At 38.6% G+C, this 15,429-nt stretch overlaps 1 protein-coding gene across 3 annotated transcripts; it reads left to right on the forward strand.

The window, feature by feature from the left end:
* Positions 1-723: 723 nt before the first annotated feature.
* On the forward strand, positions 724-15,154 carry LOC136432559 (ERO1-like protein beta). 3 transcript variants are annotated; one of them, XM_066423933.1, is made up of 15 exons: positions 724-928; positions 3,098-3,217; positions 4,266-4,349; positions 4,857-4,901; positions 5,406-5,482; positions 7,407-7,480; positions 7,788-7,908; positions 8,141-8,190; positions 8,848-8,862; positions 11,079-11,171; positions 11,844-12,084; positions 12,390-12,459; positions 12,661-12,747; positions 13,009-13,139; positions 13,773-15,154. In XM_066423933.1, the coding sequence occupies exons 1-15, from the start codon at positions 827-829 to the stop codon at positions 13,828-13,830; spliced, it is 1,368 nt and encodes a 455-aa protein (XP_066280030.1). In that variant the 5' UTR covers positions 724-826; the 3' UTR covers positions 13,831-15,154. The 3 variants fall into 3 exon arrangements, with proteins under 3 accessions (XP_066280030.1, XP_066280029.1, XP_066280028.1); XM_066423931.1 differs by lacking the exon at positions 724-928 and adding an exon at positions 1,784-1,960; XM_066423932.1 differs by lacking the exons at positions 724-928; positions 8,848-8,862 and adding an exon at positions 1,782-1,960.
* Positions 15,155-15,429: the final 275 nt, after the last annotated feature.

The following is a 15,429-nucleotide window of genomic DNA, read 5'->3' on the forward strand; positions in this document are numbered from 1 at the left end:
CTCTGTACGATGCCCCTACCAGCTTTTTTTGAAACTGCAGGGGCCGACTTTGTTTTAGACTTTGGAGGACTTGAAGGAAAATAACTCAAGAAGGGGTTGACGGATTGTCATTTCTATTGGCATGTAGATAGCCTAAGTGGTGATTTAAATTATTAGATGCTAATTATGCGAATCAGGTGCTTATTTGCATAAAAATGAGAAAATGTGATAAATCCACTGCATTCCATGACAGGACTTTCATACATGAAAACTTGAAAAGAGATAAAACATCAATGGATATCATTCATGCAAAGGAAGACCTCATTTGCGTAACTAATTAAAGAGAAAAAACCTATGATACCATGGTGGTAAACAGATATAAAACTCACACATTTCTTTAACTCAGTTATTTTTCAATGTCCGACTTTCTCACCAGGTAGAATGCTTCCCAACACCAATTTCTTTTTGCACGCAATTCAGTTATCACAGGTATGCCCTTGGTAATACCCTTTAGTCCACTAATGTTGGGCCACGTAGCTTCCTGTAATCACTTCATGCGTGTTGTATTCCTCCGCGACAGGATAGAAAGTCGTGCAATACAAGATAGACAACCTGCTACTTTGGTTACAGTAACAAACAGCCTTTATGGTTTTCTTAAGGTATATCTATATGTCATCCGCGACAATAAGGTTACCTTATAGAAGTCAAGGTAAAGGTAAGAAAATAGTTCCAGAAGCTAGGCGAATTGATCGCCGGTGTGGTTGTGAAGCGGCTCAACCATCAACAAGGAAGAGGCAGTGACAGTCGGTGCGTCGTCGGGACGTCTTACAAGATCCTGGCATGGAAAATGGCGTCTAAGATCCATCTTCTGGTCACAGGACTGTTGGTTCTTATTCCTGCCATCGGATCCAGGAGACAGAACTCATCGGCGGAGCAGTGTTTCTGCAATGTAAGCTGTCATGCGTGCAGGGTGGGAGGGGGGCACCTATTTGTGTTCTTTCTTTCAGTATTCAAAATATCCATCGAAATGTCATCTTCTGTGGTAGTGTGGGTTGTCTAGATGGTAGTTTCTTGAATGTGATTGGAGCAGGTTTATACACGTTCAAGCTAATGCGATCTTGCGCAACATAACGTTAAAATGGCATACAAAATCAGCTAGTGTGACGTTAAACTGAATTAGTCTCGCCGTACATTTCCCCCCACCATCAAGAGAGCTAGATGGAAGAAAAGCGTTCGACAAATTGGCTTTGCACTCCAACATCGATGGTTCGTACGCAGTCATTTCCGTAACGTTAAACGTGCGTCATGAATATTAAGAGGGAAGTCGTTAAAAATGAACCATATGGTTGATTGTCTGGGGAACAATCGCGAAAGAGGGAAGTGGATTTTTTCTTTCCCACGCACATTTAGCCTTCCCTTTTAGTTAACGATGTTTACATCATCTAGAAACAGTTGTCTTAACCACCAACAGCTGTCCGTATGTTTAGAATATTTTGCAGGCAACAAAAAACAGTTTCCACGAGGGCGCCTTGCCCTTGCGTGTTTATATCCCACCAGCCGGTGTGTTTGTATTTTTGCGCCTGGACCTTTAACCAGTTCTGGCTTACCAATCGCCGTGGTAAGGACTACGCTTTGGGTACAAAGTCGAATCGATTTTTCTCTCTCTCTTTGTTTTCTTTAGTGTTTGAGAAATTGAGTGTGATTGACATCTAATCATGTAGAAAGGGGCGTGGTTTTGAATGACATGCTACGCGGACTACGTGTCACAATCAGTGTATAGGGTATGATGAAACATACATAAGGTCACTGTACAGTACCCCCAGGCAAGTTCTCAGGCAGAAAGACAATCTGGGTCAGTATGGGAAGGCCTTTGATTCTGCAGCTTCTTGTGTTGTTGGCCATTGTCCTGGCCACAGAAAGCAACAAGAATAGGAGTCGCACCAGTACCAATTTTCTGGACAAAGCAGAGTGTACGTGTAAGGTGGGTGACTACTGAAGAGGTTTATACAGAAGTTTTACAACAGTCAAGGGGGTTCCTAGAACATTAGAGAGTTTGAGGATCTGTCCAGTTAGGGCTTTGTTGTTGAACTGTCATAGTCTCAGTTTTGAAAGACATTTTCAAGCCTCTACTTATGCTACGTACATTTCCACTTGATTTCAGTCGCAATAGGCCTGGTATCCTAGTTCATGTTGTGATGCTCATAATTCAAGGAGGCCATAGATGGTTGTATGTGATGCACGTACACCTAACGTACGTAGGCCCTCTCACTCTCAGACACAATGTTACTTAGTAATAGAAGACTTGCAGCGTTAAGACAAGACAGACAAGTATGAAGTGTTTAGCCATCCCAAGTCTCAATGTCAAAATTCATCACTAAATAGAAACGTTGCTCTTGCATTAGGATTTAATACTAAGAATCTGAAAAGAAGAATGACATTGATTGAATCTCACGTGGGGTGGAAATAGGAATGCATCTAAAGATAAGAAACATTTTCCTTGAAGATGTTGACTTTCATTTTGGTGATATGTTTAGCCTTTGTGTCCTTATTTAAGTTATGATGCTGGTGAATTTTTGTTTGGTTGAGAGACACCTACACCCTCTCAGACACGTGTTAATGGGATATTGTAAAGCTTGAAATGTTTGTGTCGTTTTTTCTTGCGAAGTTTTCGCAGTGACCTCTCCTTTGCAAAATTATGACACTGCAATCAAACATTTCCATTGTTTTACCACTCAGTACTGCACTGTAGAATCGGTTCAGTCACAAACGTAAAAGTTATAATAAAACACTGAGAGTTTGTGAAATCAAATGAATTTGCAGTACTAGCAGTGGTAGGGTTTTGAATCGTGAAGCCATTGTCAAACCCAGACGAGCTGGAAGTCTAATACCATAGCATCCAAAGCAGTAAAAACTTTTTACTTCAGTTGGCAGTCATATTCATCACTAGAAATAGTTTATCAATCATCACGGATAATCTTTGATAATCTCTACGGGCAACATTCAACTCCAGACATTGCACATCAAACATGATTATAATATTGTAGCTAAAGGAGTTAAACATTGACCAAATGCTATTGAGATGTAAATGACCTGATGTGTCCTGATGTGTTATGTACAGCTGAAGGGAGGTCTGGATGACTGTAGCTGTGATGTGGAATCCATCGACTCCTTTAACAATGGGAAGATCCATCCCCTGCTGGAGGAGCTGCTCGGAAGGAACTACTTCAGATACTTTAAGGTCAGTTGAAAGATACATTACTGTCTCTTTTTGTAGAAGACAAGAAGTAAATGTATAGGCCATTGAGGCCATTACCACATCTGAACAAGGATGTTATATTATGATATCATTGATCTGAAATACAAATACATGTACAATGTAAAATAAAGCTTTTCTTTATTTTGTCCATGTTGGATAAGAAGTTTAAAAAAATTCTCTCACAGAAGATCTATGTTCTAAAACATGTAATGTTTTGATTTAAGTTTGATACTGATGTTTTAGTTGAGATAAGAAGTCTGCTTACTTCACAGACCCTTCGTTTGTGTAGTGTTCAAGAAGTGATGTTTATCACAGACATATGTTACAGATGAGGAAATACCTGATAACAAGCCATTCTCTTGGACATTGATAACTATAATCTGATCAATCTGTATGTTTTTCTACTTAGATGGTTTGAATTAGTACTTTGAAGTAATTCTCAAAATTTGTTTACATGAGAGTGATCATTAAGGCCAATTTTGAAAAATTTCAAACTGCACGAAATAGAATGTAAAATGTAATAAAAAGAGAGTTTATTTTGCAGAGTAAAACCACTGAAAGCTGTATTTTCAATTAGCTCAGGGCTTGTGTGGTCAAATTCATTAAACATTAACCTTACCCCTGCTGAAATCGCATTTTAAATGTTGAGGCAGCAGGAAAAGGTTAATAATCACCTATCAGAACTAACTGTCTACCACATGTGCAATCAGCATTATTTACTGCCATGAAGGTACTGTATGGAGGTATTGTTTTTGGAGTGTCTGTGTGTGTGTGTGCTTGCTGTGTTTGTGTTTCCGGATATTTGTGGTCAATAGAACTTAAGAATGATTGGATGGATTGGGATGATAAATGGTATGTGGGTAGGTCTTGAGAAGACAAGATCAAGGTCATGTTTTGGGCCCCTTGTGTGTGACCTTGGTACTGCAGTAGAGCTTCCGTTTTTTGTATCTTTTGTTATGAACATGCTATGATCTTGTTTTTGCTGTATTGCCTGTATTCTTACACATCACCACAACATGGACTGTTCCAGGTCAGCCTGAACCAGGAGTGCCCCTTCTGGTATGATGACAGCAAATGTGCACTCAAGGATTGTGCAGTAGACATCTGTACTGAGGTAAGAAACTTGTGCATGGACAAAAAAAAACTCATCTGAACCCAGATAGTTTTACATGGTTAATAACAATAGACACGTAGTACCTCTCACTCACATCATGACACTGTCAAAGTATCAGTCTCAAAGTCCTTCTACAGCAACAACGTCTTTCCATGGAGTGTAACATTATGGAACTCTCTTCCTGACAAGTAATTCCCTCCCACATACAACCCACAAGCCTTCAGAACCAACATTTACAGCCATCTCACTAACTTAGTTCAGTGGAGAGGTCCCTCAGTAACCCTTACCCTTGTATTGATCAAACTCGTTAAAAAGTGTCATCACAAATCTATAGTTCGGCAGTACCATTATTCTGTACACAATTTGTATCTGCAACTTGATACCCTCCTAATTTGAAAATACACAGACTTTTATGAAAGAATATGTTATTGTTCATGGTGTTATTATGTTCTATCTATTGTTGATTTCCATATTCAGAGAAAGATAACTGTGTTGTTCTTCAAACAGGAGGTTCTACCTGAAGGAATGAGAAATGGACACGAAATAAAAAAGGTATGTATGAAGTATTTTTGTGTTGGTTAGAAGCTTAAAATATTGATGATGACATGCCACATCACAGTGTTCTAAACACTGTCATTGTTGTGATGGATGGGCCTAACAAAAAAGATATTGAATGTGTTTCCAGTTTCAGCCCTGACAAAATTAGGGTAGGTAGGTAGGAATTCTCTCTTTTTTATAGATTTCAGCCGAAGTGATCCACAACAAATACATTTTAGCAATGTAAGATTGGAATGCATCAGGCAGTCAGTCTGGTATTTTCAACATCAGCATCTGGACCAAATCAATGATGTTGAGAAACTGAACAAAGAAATACGATGTTTACTACACAGTCTTGCATCAACTATTGAAAGCCGTCATCTGTGAACAATGTGAAGTCTGTTATGAATTTCATCGCTGCAATTTTCATATAAATCATCCTTTTCAATGAAAAAAAATGCATAGACATTGTTAAACTGTTGCTTGCTAATCTTCTCTTTATTACATACATGTCCACAGTATATGACAGACTCACTGAAGGACAAAGAGGAGTGTGATGAAATGATGGAGCTCAGTACAGTTGACCACACCCTCAGGTTAGGTTCTATGTAACTATTCTATAGATCACAGTAGTTTAAGGTTTAGATTTAGTGTAAGGTTTAGATGTTGTGTTAGGTTTAGATGTACATGTACTATCATGTAGTGTAAGGTGTAGATGTAAGTGTAAGGTGTAGATGTACTGTAAGGTTTATATGTAGTGTAATGTTTAGATCTAGTGTAATGTTTAGATGTAGTGTAAGGTATAGATGTGGTGTAATGTTTAGATGTAGTGTAAGGTTTAGGTGTAGTGTAAGGTTTAGATGTAGTGTAAGGTTTAGATGTAGTGTAAGGTTTAGATGTAGTGAAGGTACAGATGTAGTGTAAGGTTTAGATGTAATATAAGGTGTAGATGTAGTGTAATATTTAGATGTAGTGAAGGTACAGATGTAGTGTAAGGTTTAGATGTAGTATAAGGTGTAGATGTAGTGTAATATTTAGATGTAGTGAAGGTATAGATGTAGTGTAAGGTTTAGATGTAGTATAAGGTGTAAATGTAGTGTAATATTTAGATGTAGTGAAGGTATAGATGTAGTGTAAGGTTTAGATGTGTAAGGTGTAGATGTGGTGTAATGTTTAGATGTAGTGTAAGGTTTAGATGTATCTTATCTTTCATAGTATTTGTCCTAGCCATTTGAAAGCTATGTTTCAGTTTGGCAATGGAGTCAAGCTTTATTTCTAAAATATGGTAAAATCTAGTTGTGTTCTGTATGGTTATGTATTAAGTAATACTTGAAACATATTCAACTGACTGCTGTCCCTTAAACTGTGACACAGACACTTGAATTTCAAGTGATCATGAAATAGTTTCACAGTTGAAAGGTCGCAAATATAGTACATGTTGTATAATGCATACTCCTCCATAGGCCTTGTAGCACATCTGATAATGTAAAGCCCTGTTGTAGTTATAACTTCCAGTCTCTTTAAATTTCTTTTTACTTAAGTAGCCATTGAAAGTCTTGTCTAAGAACTATATATACATGTATATACAATGTACATCCTGCTTGTGAAATGCTGAGAAGCTTATGCAATGTGTGTGCCTTTGTTTTGAGCCCGACAAAGCAAGTGACTGAATGTGTTTCCGTCTAAGCTACATCGGGTAATATGATTTAAGTTCACATTACTGACTATGTAGCCAGTGGTACCTACCACATCCTGTTTCTAAACCATTGCAGACCTTGGGGGTCTGTTTATTCAAAACAATAGCCTTGTAAATATTTGATTAAGGTGAAGGCTTACAGATATGGTAGCCTGCACATAAACAATGGAGGCTGACGAATCGCAATTGATTTTACACTCAAGCCTTATTTTCATGAGCTTAATGGATATCAACACAAAGTTGCAAAGACATTTTAGCCGAGGAAAAGTAAAATACATTAAGCTCCCTACCCATGGAGTCTGTCAGTGTTGTGACTTAGGATATTGATTTTTTGAGTGTTTGTATAGGGATGTGTTCTTTGTCTATGAAAAGGTGTAGTGATGCAAGTAGAACCAGATAATACAGTGATAATGTTGTGGGGAGGGCACCAACTCCTAACTAAGACTTGCTAAACTAATGTCTTCAGATGTTTCATTGTCTCCACATACATAGAAATACATTTAAGTTATTTGAGACCAGGGCCCCAGTGTCATTCAATTATTAAATTTTGACAGAATTTTTCTGCGTTTCACTGAAACATTTTAAGACCATTTCATCACAAACATGACAAAAAATGACAAAAATGATTGGGTGAAACTGAAAATAAATAAAGAAATATAAAAATTTAGATAAACCGTGCCCAAACACCAGCCTGTAAATCAAACAAGGACAGAAACTTGTACACGATGATGGCAAAAATATTATTTTCCCATTAGTGGGAATTGGGATGACGGAAAAAATATTGAGACTGACATGTACGTTTGTATGTACACCCTTTTCTTCAGTCAAGAGAGCAAGGATGCCTTTGTGGAATGGACAGAGTACGACGATTCCCAGCTAAGCTTCTGTGTCATGGATGGTAAGGAAGACATCTACTTATTATTATGATACAGTATTAGACCACCCCAATTTAATTTGTTGGTTCTCTGATTTAAGAAAAAAAACAATATGGAGCGACAGGGCGAAAAAGAAAAAAATTAGCAAAAACATACATGTTAAGAATAATATCATTATTCAACTTTCAGCTTTTGGCAGACATCCATCTCATCCTGGTACTCCTATTGTAAAATAGATGCACCTGATTGTTAAAAATTATTAAAAGTTTTATTTCTATTTTTAAAGAATGATTCATGGTCATGTTTTTGACGAGATGGTTGTGCTTGCAGATGAGGATGAGAATGAAATGCAGTACGTTGACCTCCTACTGAACCCGGAACAGTACACTGGCTACAAGGGGGAGTCCCCTCACAGGATATGGAGGAGCATCTATGAGGAGAACTGCTTCAAGTTAGTGGGAGTATACATGTAAACTTGTTAATACATATACTTGTTAATGGCTCCTTTTATTGTTAGTCATAATGATGAAAGCTAAGTAAAACATAAACTACAGACAAGGTAGAAAAATTATCATCTCTGCTTCTTCTTCTGTTTTAAAGTTAAAGTTAATGTCAAAGAATTTAGTAATATAGGGTCTAATGCACATCTTTATAGCGTATGAATTATCTTCCCTATACTATAGGCCTGTCCAGTCTACCAGACCATCGTACTCCCCCAACATCGTATCAAAAGGTATACAAACATTGTCTGCTATGTCATGTGTTCTGAGGTTACAAGTGTATGTAGAAGTTGTTTTCTCTTTCATGCATGTCTTTCAGGTTTTTGCAGTGCGGACAGGTTTTGTATTCGATTGCGATTCATTTTGTTACCATCAACCAAGTTTGTGGAGGGAATATTGTCTACATACGTGATATTTCCAGACATGTGACATACATGTACATGTATATCTATGAACAAATGAAGCATGATACATTTATGGAACAAATGATTACTTGCAAGGGTGGAAAAACTTCTTTTTATATTTGAAGGTCCTGGGTTGGAGGACTATCATTACTGTTGTTTAGGAGAAGAATCTGATGCATGTACATGTATATGTATTTATGTCACACTTTTCCTTTATTTTCCCCCCTGCTACTGCATGAGTAGTATACACCATTTGAAAATGCTGTACAACTGTGCCGTAGTTTGTGTCATTGTCCATCTGCAAGAATATTCTCATAAACATAAGCCTAAGAACAGTGACTTGCAGAACTATACAATGGACACTTTTTTAAAAATATCTGGGAAGTTATATCAAAATGCACGTTGTTCTACAGCATGGACCCACCAGTGTTTATCTCCCAACCACAGCCCATACTTACCTGTTGTTTGCTCTGTCTTGTTTTCTAGGTTCCCCACTTGAAGGTAACTGTCTGCTGTGTGCTGTGATAGCTTCAGCATGCCGTGTCAGTAGAGTAGTGGTAGCAGTAGAGGTAGAAAGCGGTATTGTGTGTAGGCTATAAGTGTTCTGTTGCAGTGTTATCTGGCATGGTAAAGTGGCACAGTCTCAAAAGTTGGCACGCTTTCTCTACATGTAAATTGTGTAATGTACAGTAGACTAAGTGTGGATTGTTTTTGTGATGTGGTACTGTAAATGCATTTAACTGTAAGTTTGTGGTATTGGCGGTGACCTTTTCATCACCATGAACGTGAAACCACAGCTTGTTCTGTCTTCTCTACCGCCGAACACCTTGTTTCAACCACAAACTACGAACCACTGCAAACACTTCATTTTCTCCCTACTGCGAAATTAAATCACAGCAAACTTACATGTAAATGCATTTTACAGTATATGAGATGCACTTTGGGTCTGTTTTGGGTGAAGATTCTGTATTTTAGCCTTTTTCATTGCACTGATAATTTAAAAAAAAATGCCATAGCTTCAACGTTTTAGATCTTCAAGTAAATCATCTATTATTTGTGAAAACTTACAGATCTACATACTCAGAACAGACCCTTAATGTAACTTATATTGTTCCATACACTAACACACTAGACCAATGAATGTTTTGAATATCACTCCTGTCAACTAATTCATAAAGCTGTACTTGATGGTTGTCACAAGTTTTTTGTTGCCGTCAAGTCCCAAAATTGGTTCACCTGTTTGATTCTTGTTGGCTTCATTTTTCAGAAAAGGTTTATGACTTATTAAAAGTAAACTTCAAGATGTTGACATGATATCTTTCATGTCTATGCACCCATGGTGCACTCTCAGAGAAGTACTTTTCATTTCCTTTACCAAATGTTAAATCCACACTGCCTTGAACATGCTTCGAAGAAAAAGTGTTAAGAATACTGCACAAGGGCAGGAAATATCCCAGATGTTATCAAATACAGCTTTATTACTACTTTATAATCTCACATTGTACCACATAGGTTCAGAAAATACAACACATTCCTTGCAATTTTGCATGTCAAGGTATTGTTTGGTCACAAAGAGACAACACAAACAAATAGGTTCAAAAATTGCAAGAAATGTTGTGTTTTTACCTAAACCTTGTGGCACATCAGTTCTGATATCTAACGACATGATTCACCCCTCCCACAGATGACAGACAGAAACTGACAGTTGACGCTAGTCTCTGATTTAATCAGTGATGACAGAACGTTCTATCTCACACATGACCACACAACCAACCAGCAATCACATTCTGTAGCTCCTGATTAACTCAACCCTAACTCCACAGTGATTGACCAATGATATTGCTCCTTTTTGATTGCACATGATTAATATGATTGATCCCCTGCACTTGTGTTCTCTCACCCTTTTCTTTCTATTAATAGACATTTTGTGATGATTTTGTTGCTTGTGACTAACCACATCATTTTGATGCAGTAGACTAAGTTTGTTGCTGCTGTTTTCTTTGTTCTAGGGCTTAATAACATACTAAACAGTGACTCTGATTATTATATGGAAGGTGGGGGAAGGGATTTTGTTTGCCTCTATGTCACACTGATGAATGCATGTGGAACAAAACTAAATTGGTGCAGCCTTAGCTGGAACTTAATGATCTTTTCAATATGCACTGCATGAATGGGGCATGAATTCTTCCGTGCACGCTTCACTGTAACAACCACAGAACAGAGCAGCTTCTTTACCATATATGGCATGTTGGTGCTGTCCTTATATGGCATCCACATCTTCCATATTTGGTATAATGTGTTTATGCTTTTTTGTGCTTTCTTTCTGTGCATGACATGGACTTAAGCTGAAGGTGCCTGTTGATTGTTTGCTGGTTTGTTAGTTAGTCAAGAAACCTTTCAATTCTTTTTCACATGTTTTCCCAAACATGTCACTTCTGTCCCTTCCAACAGCCTTGCATTATCAAATACACATGACTGACATGCATGTTAAGAACATTATAGTGTAATGTTACATTACGTAACTGTTATATGCAACATAGTTATCATATTCCATTATATCTAGAGCCAAAGAAAAAGGCTGGTAGTATACGGTGGTTTTAAGGTGTAGCAGGAGGTCTCAGTAAATGAAACTGTAGAAATTTGTTGATATAATCTATAGATTCCCTTCAGTAAATGCGCTAAGTCTCATCACAAGGTTGCCCCCCTCCCACCCCTAGGCCTGTGTCTGGAGAAGCGAGTGTTCTACCGTGTCATCTCTGGGCTGCATTCCAGCATCAACATACACCTGTGTGCCCGACACCTGCTGCCAGGTGAGAAACAGCTGTCTCTGGCACACCCTACTGTTTAACCCAGTGTCCCCGATGAGTTGTACTGCAACATAAAGTTAGCAGAGAGAAGGTTAAGTTACTGTTACGCCAGTGATGAATCTTTACTAAACCCTTTTGTAACTATTGTAGCTGACTACAAATTAAAGCAACAAGACATCCTTTACAAACTTATGACATGTTCAACACTGACAGCATCTGTAACTTGTAAGGTTTTGAGCATTAGCATTTATGTAGATTGTGGACATCTAGATGACGATCAACAGACATTAATGTGAAGTGTCTCCCTGTTTGTTACTGCATGTACCAATAGCTGACGGTCACCATGGTGATGTGTGCCTGACAAGAGGTATGTGACAAGGACAGCGTTAGGTAGAGCTAGCGACGCTAGGTAGATTTGACAGACTAGCAAGACAAGAATCTACACAGCAATGACAGTAGAGACAGTAGGTACTGAACACAGTACAGTAGAGAAGCATTAGTTGGAATAGTTGCAGCTGACTGCCAATAATGCCTCACAGTAGCTTGACAAACAGTACTGTTGGTTTGAGTTTCTGTAGAAATTGATGAAATGCCGGCCCAAAAAACATTGTCAGGAGGCTTAGCCACAAATGTATCCTTGGGTAACACTTGACGTTGTTCACCAATTCCCCATAGATGGATGGGGGAGGACCAAGTGGGGTCCTAAACTGGAGGAGTTCAGGAAACGTTTCTCGCCGGAGAGCGTGGGGCCGCAGGGCACGACGCGGCTGAAGAACCTGTACTTCGTGTACCTGCTGGAGCTGCGCGCGCTGGTCAAGGCCGCGCCCTACTTCCTGAACCAGACGTTCTACACGGGAGACCGGGGCGAGGACGACGAGGTGCGCCAGCTGCTGATGGACGTGCTGGAGGTCGCAAGGTCAGACCAAGGATCATTTGTCGTATAAATAATTAACATGTTTGAGTAATGAATAAAATAGATACAGTAGAATGAATGCAGATTTGCATTAATTTGTGTTTTGTTGCAATTTTCTGTAGCAGTTCTTGTGAGCGATTGCATGGGACAAAAGTTATTCCAAGAACAGGGATAAATCATCCTCCTGTATTTGATAGCAGTGAGGTTTATGTCTGGAATAGGATTTCAAAACAGAAATGGCAACAATGCAGACTTTGGTTTCTCATTTTTACAGGTTCTAATGCTTTATTGTATTGTGTTCATCACAGGCAGTTCCCGTACCAGTTTGATGAAAATACCATGTTCCAAGGTGACCCCAAGGAAGCCAGAAGACTGAAGGTAAATCAAGGCTTCTAAATCCATCTAGTTCCAAATCGTTGACAGTATTCAGTCTAATTACTCAACCTATCTGGCAGAAGACTGTTTTTACCAGGAAGAGGCATGGTGTTGATTGGTTTGCTTGTCCTATTCGGGAAATGTAAATTGAATTGTGTTTAAGAAGTTGAAGGTAACTGAACCTTGCCCCCCTCCCATCTCCAGGAGGAGTTCCGCCAGCACTTCTGGAACGTGACCCGCATCATGGACTGTGTCGGGTGTGACAAGTGTCGACTCTGGGGAAAGTTACAGGTACAGAATAACACTACTCATGTATATACATGTACATACATCATGACATTCTTTACCAAAAACCTTTATAATTGGTTGGTAGAGCATTGTCAGTCACTGGGAAAACAAAAGGTTCTGTGTTCAAATTTCCATCACGCCTCCTTGCCAGTTATTTCAGTACCCAATGTCACACATTTCTAAACAGAGGAGGAATTTTTGGTCTTTTGGGAGTAATCTGTGTTGGCTCTGTAGAATTAACCAATGACTGTTGTTGTTGTTTAGGTCCATGGACTAGGTACTGCCCTGAAGGTCCTTTTTTCGGGGGACATCATTGGGCGGATAGACATCCCACACAACAGGCAGTTCCACATGACGCGACGAGAGATTGTGGCACTTGTCAACGCCTTTGGAAGGTGAGCTTGTATTGTGTTGCAGTGTACGGTAGACGTTACAGTGGACATGTGCGGTGGAGGCCAAAAATGTAGTGCCTTTGTAGTGCCAACTTAAAATCCTTGTAAACCTTTTTTTTCCTTGAAAATTTTGGCCCAATCTGGAGACTATTTTGGTTAGAAGGAACAGGTAGGGTCTAAGCTTTCCCATTTTGGTCAAAATTTGTTCAGTTCACCAATTTTGTTGGCGTAAGAACATATGTGAGTAGTTGGGTCAGGCCTGCCCTGGGCGGATGACTACAGCGGAAAACTGTGTCAAATGTAAGGTTTGTTTACTTCCGGGATCTGTGCTCATCGTTTGAGCTGGATAACAGCCTGTTTTCCTTGCATGGTTATAAAGTACATGTATACCCTTGTGGCTATGTGGTGCAGAAGGATTTTTGAGATTGAACTTTGGGTAAGTACTTTCACAAGGTGTTGTTTTAGTGCCCCTTATGCTTGACTCCAATGAGGAGATTCCACTGTAACGTCTGCCCTGTACTGTACCTACTTTTTCTGTACATTATATTAGCTTTGTTTGCATACACAGTTTAGTAGTACAGGTGTATTTAGGTCTAGTACCATCAGATCATGACAGAAAGACACCTCTCTCCCCAGGTTGTCCAAAAGTATACGAGCCTTGGAGGACTTCAAGAACATGATGATGAGAAGTTGACAACCTTCACACGCCTGCTGCGACATTCCTCATGACTAGGAACCAGGGCTTAAACACTACCACAACACTGCAAGAACTATGGACAAAACCACACTTCAAGCAACGTACACGTGTAGCTATGCTGCAGTATGCTTTGCTTTAAGTCACAAGTATGCGATATGTTAGGACCTGAACTTGTATTTGTTGCAATGTCCTTTTTTTCTTGAATATTTTGGAAAGGCTTATTTAGTGTCTCAGCATGTTGAGATTTTGCCATGCGGTTTAACATATGCAAATCGAGCAATACCTGCCATACTTAATTGCTATGTCTGTAAGTGTAGTTGTTATGTTTCTGTCCATAATTGCAATGGATGCAATAACTACATGTACACATACTGAAGAAGGGACTGTAAATAATATGAAATATCTCTCCCAACGGGATCTTGTGCATTCCATGTAACACTTGGACGAACATTTCTTGTCAAAGTATAAGAAGGAAGTGAGTTTTATTCTAAACACTTTGAAGTTATTTTATGTTGAGAGTATTTACAAAAGTATTTCTTTCCTTGTATGATTATGTATAGATACCTCATGGCAAAGAGCTTAAGGTGAAGTCTTATTTATTTCAGACCCACTTTCATGTATATGTGTACTTATACTGCCGGTTGGAGTGACCATTAGGTATAGGGTCCTCGTACCAGCAACTGCATCATGACTGTAGGGGCAGAATTTTAACAAAATATTTACAAATCTCAAAACAGTACTCTTGATCAGCAAATCTGTACATGTATCTTGGTGGTGTAGAGTTGGCCTCAGAACCTAAAGCTTGATTTAGATTAACTTGTGACAAAATATTACATGTACGTACCTAGTACATCTATCCGGAAAAGACACCAATCTTAAACAGAAATCAGCAGCAATATATAACCACCTGCTTTCAGCAAACTAATGTACAAAGATTAATCACAAGGACATCATCTGTACCAAGGTGGTTAAGTCAGGTGTATGAGACTTTTTGTGTAATTAATCTGTATATAAGATTTTATGACTTTGTAAATTGTATATTGTGAAAAGGATTATCAATACAGAATGGGAGTTTTTATGATTAAGCTATGTAAATGTAGAAGGGGTACATAAAAGTAATCAGTACTTAATTAAGTAAAAAAACTGTTTTGCTTTCCTCTGGCACATCAATGTTTCAAATGTTATGCAGGCTGTGCTGAAATAATGGAGCTATTAGATGTTTATCCATGTAAGTAACGACATGACAGTTAGCATCAGAGCAGCATGGCAGTTGGGAAGCAATGGCTTGGTATTGGTGTAGAAGTAAAAGTTTAGTGCAAACAATATTTAACCTCCTTGGTGCAAACCAGAAAAGTTGTTGAATGTTGTGTTTGTGTCGGTGTATGTGATTGGTCAGTTTTCAATACTCCGGCAATTTTCTGTTAACTTCTGCTTTCTTCCACTTAGTCAGATTTAAATGAACATTTTTTGCTTTATTTTGGACACAAAGAGACACCATTATTTTCCAAACATATCATTATTTAAAAAAAAACATTGAGAACTGCATTTCTTATTCAATATTGGGGCAAATGACATCACTGTGTAGGCTAATCAGCA

Source organism: Branchiostoma lanceolatum, chromosome 4 (genome assembly GCF_035083965.1).
Source record: "Branchiostoma lanceolatum isolate klBraLanc5 chromosome 4, klBraLanc5.hap2, whole genome shotgun sequence".
Taxonomy (NCBI): Eukaryota; Metazoa; Chordata; class Leptocardii; order Amphioxiformes; family Branchiostomatidae; genus Branchiostoma; species Branchiostoma lanceolatum.

What these genes read in the sequence shown, in the direction of transcription:
- LOC136432559 (XM_066423931.1), top strand. Translation starts at nt 1,838, where the DNA reads ATGGGAAGGCCTTTGATTCTGCAGCTTCTTGTGTTGTTGGCCATTGTC. An exon ending in AAGCAGAGTGTACGTGTAAG is followed by an intron (nt 1,961 to 3,097) that starts GTGGGTGACTAC and finishes TGTTATGTACAG; the next exon opens with CTGAAGGGAGGTCTGGATGA. An exon ending in ACTACTTCAGATACTTTAAG is followed by an intron (nt 3,218 to 4,265) that starts GTCAGTTGAAAG and finishes GGACTGTTCCAG; the next exon opens with GTCAGCCTGAACCAGGAGTG.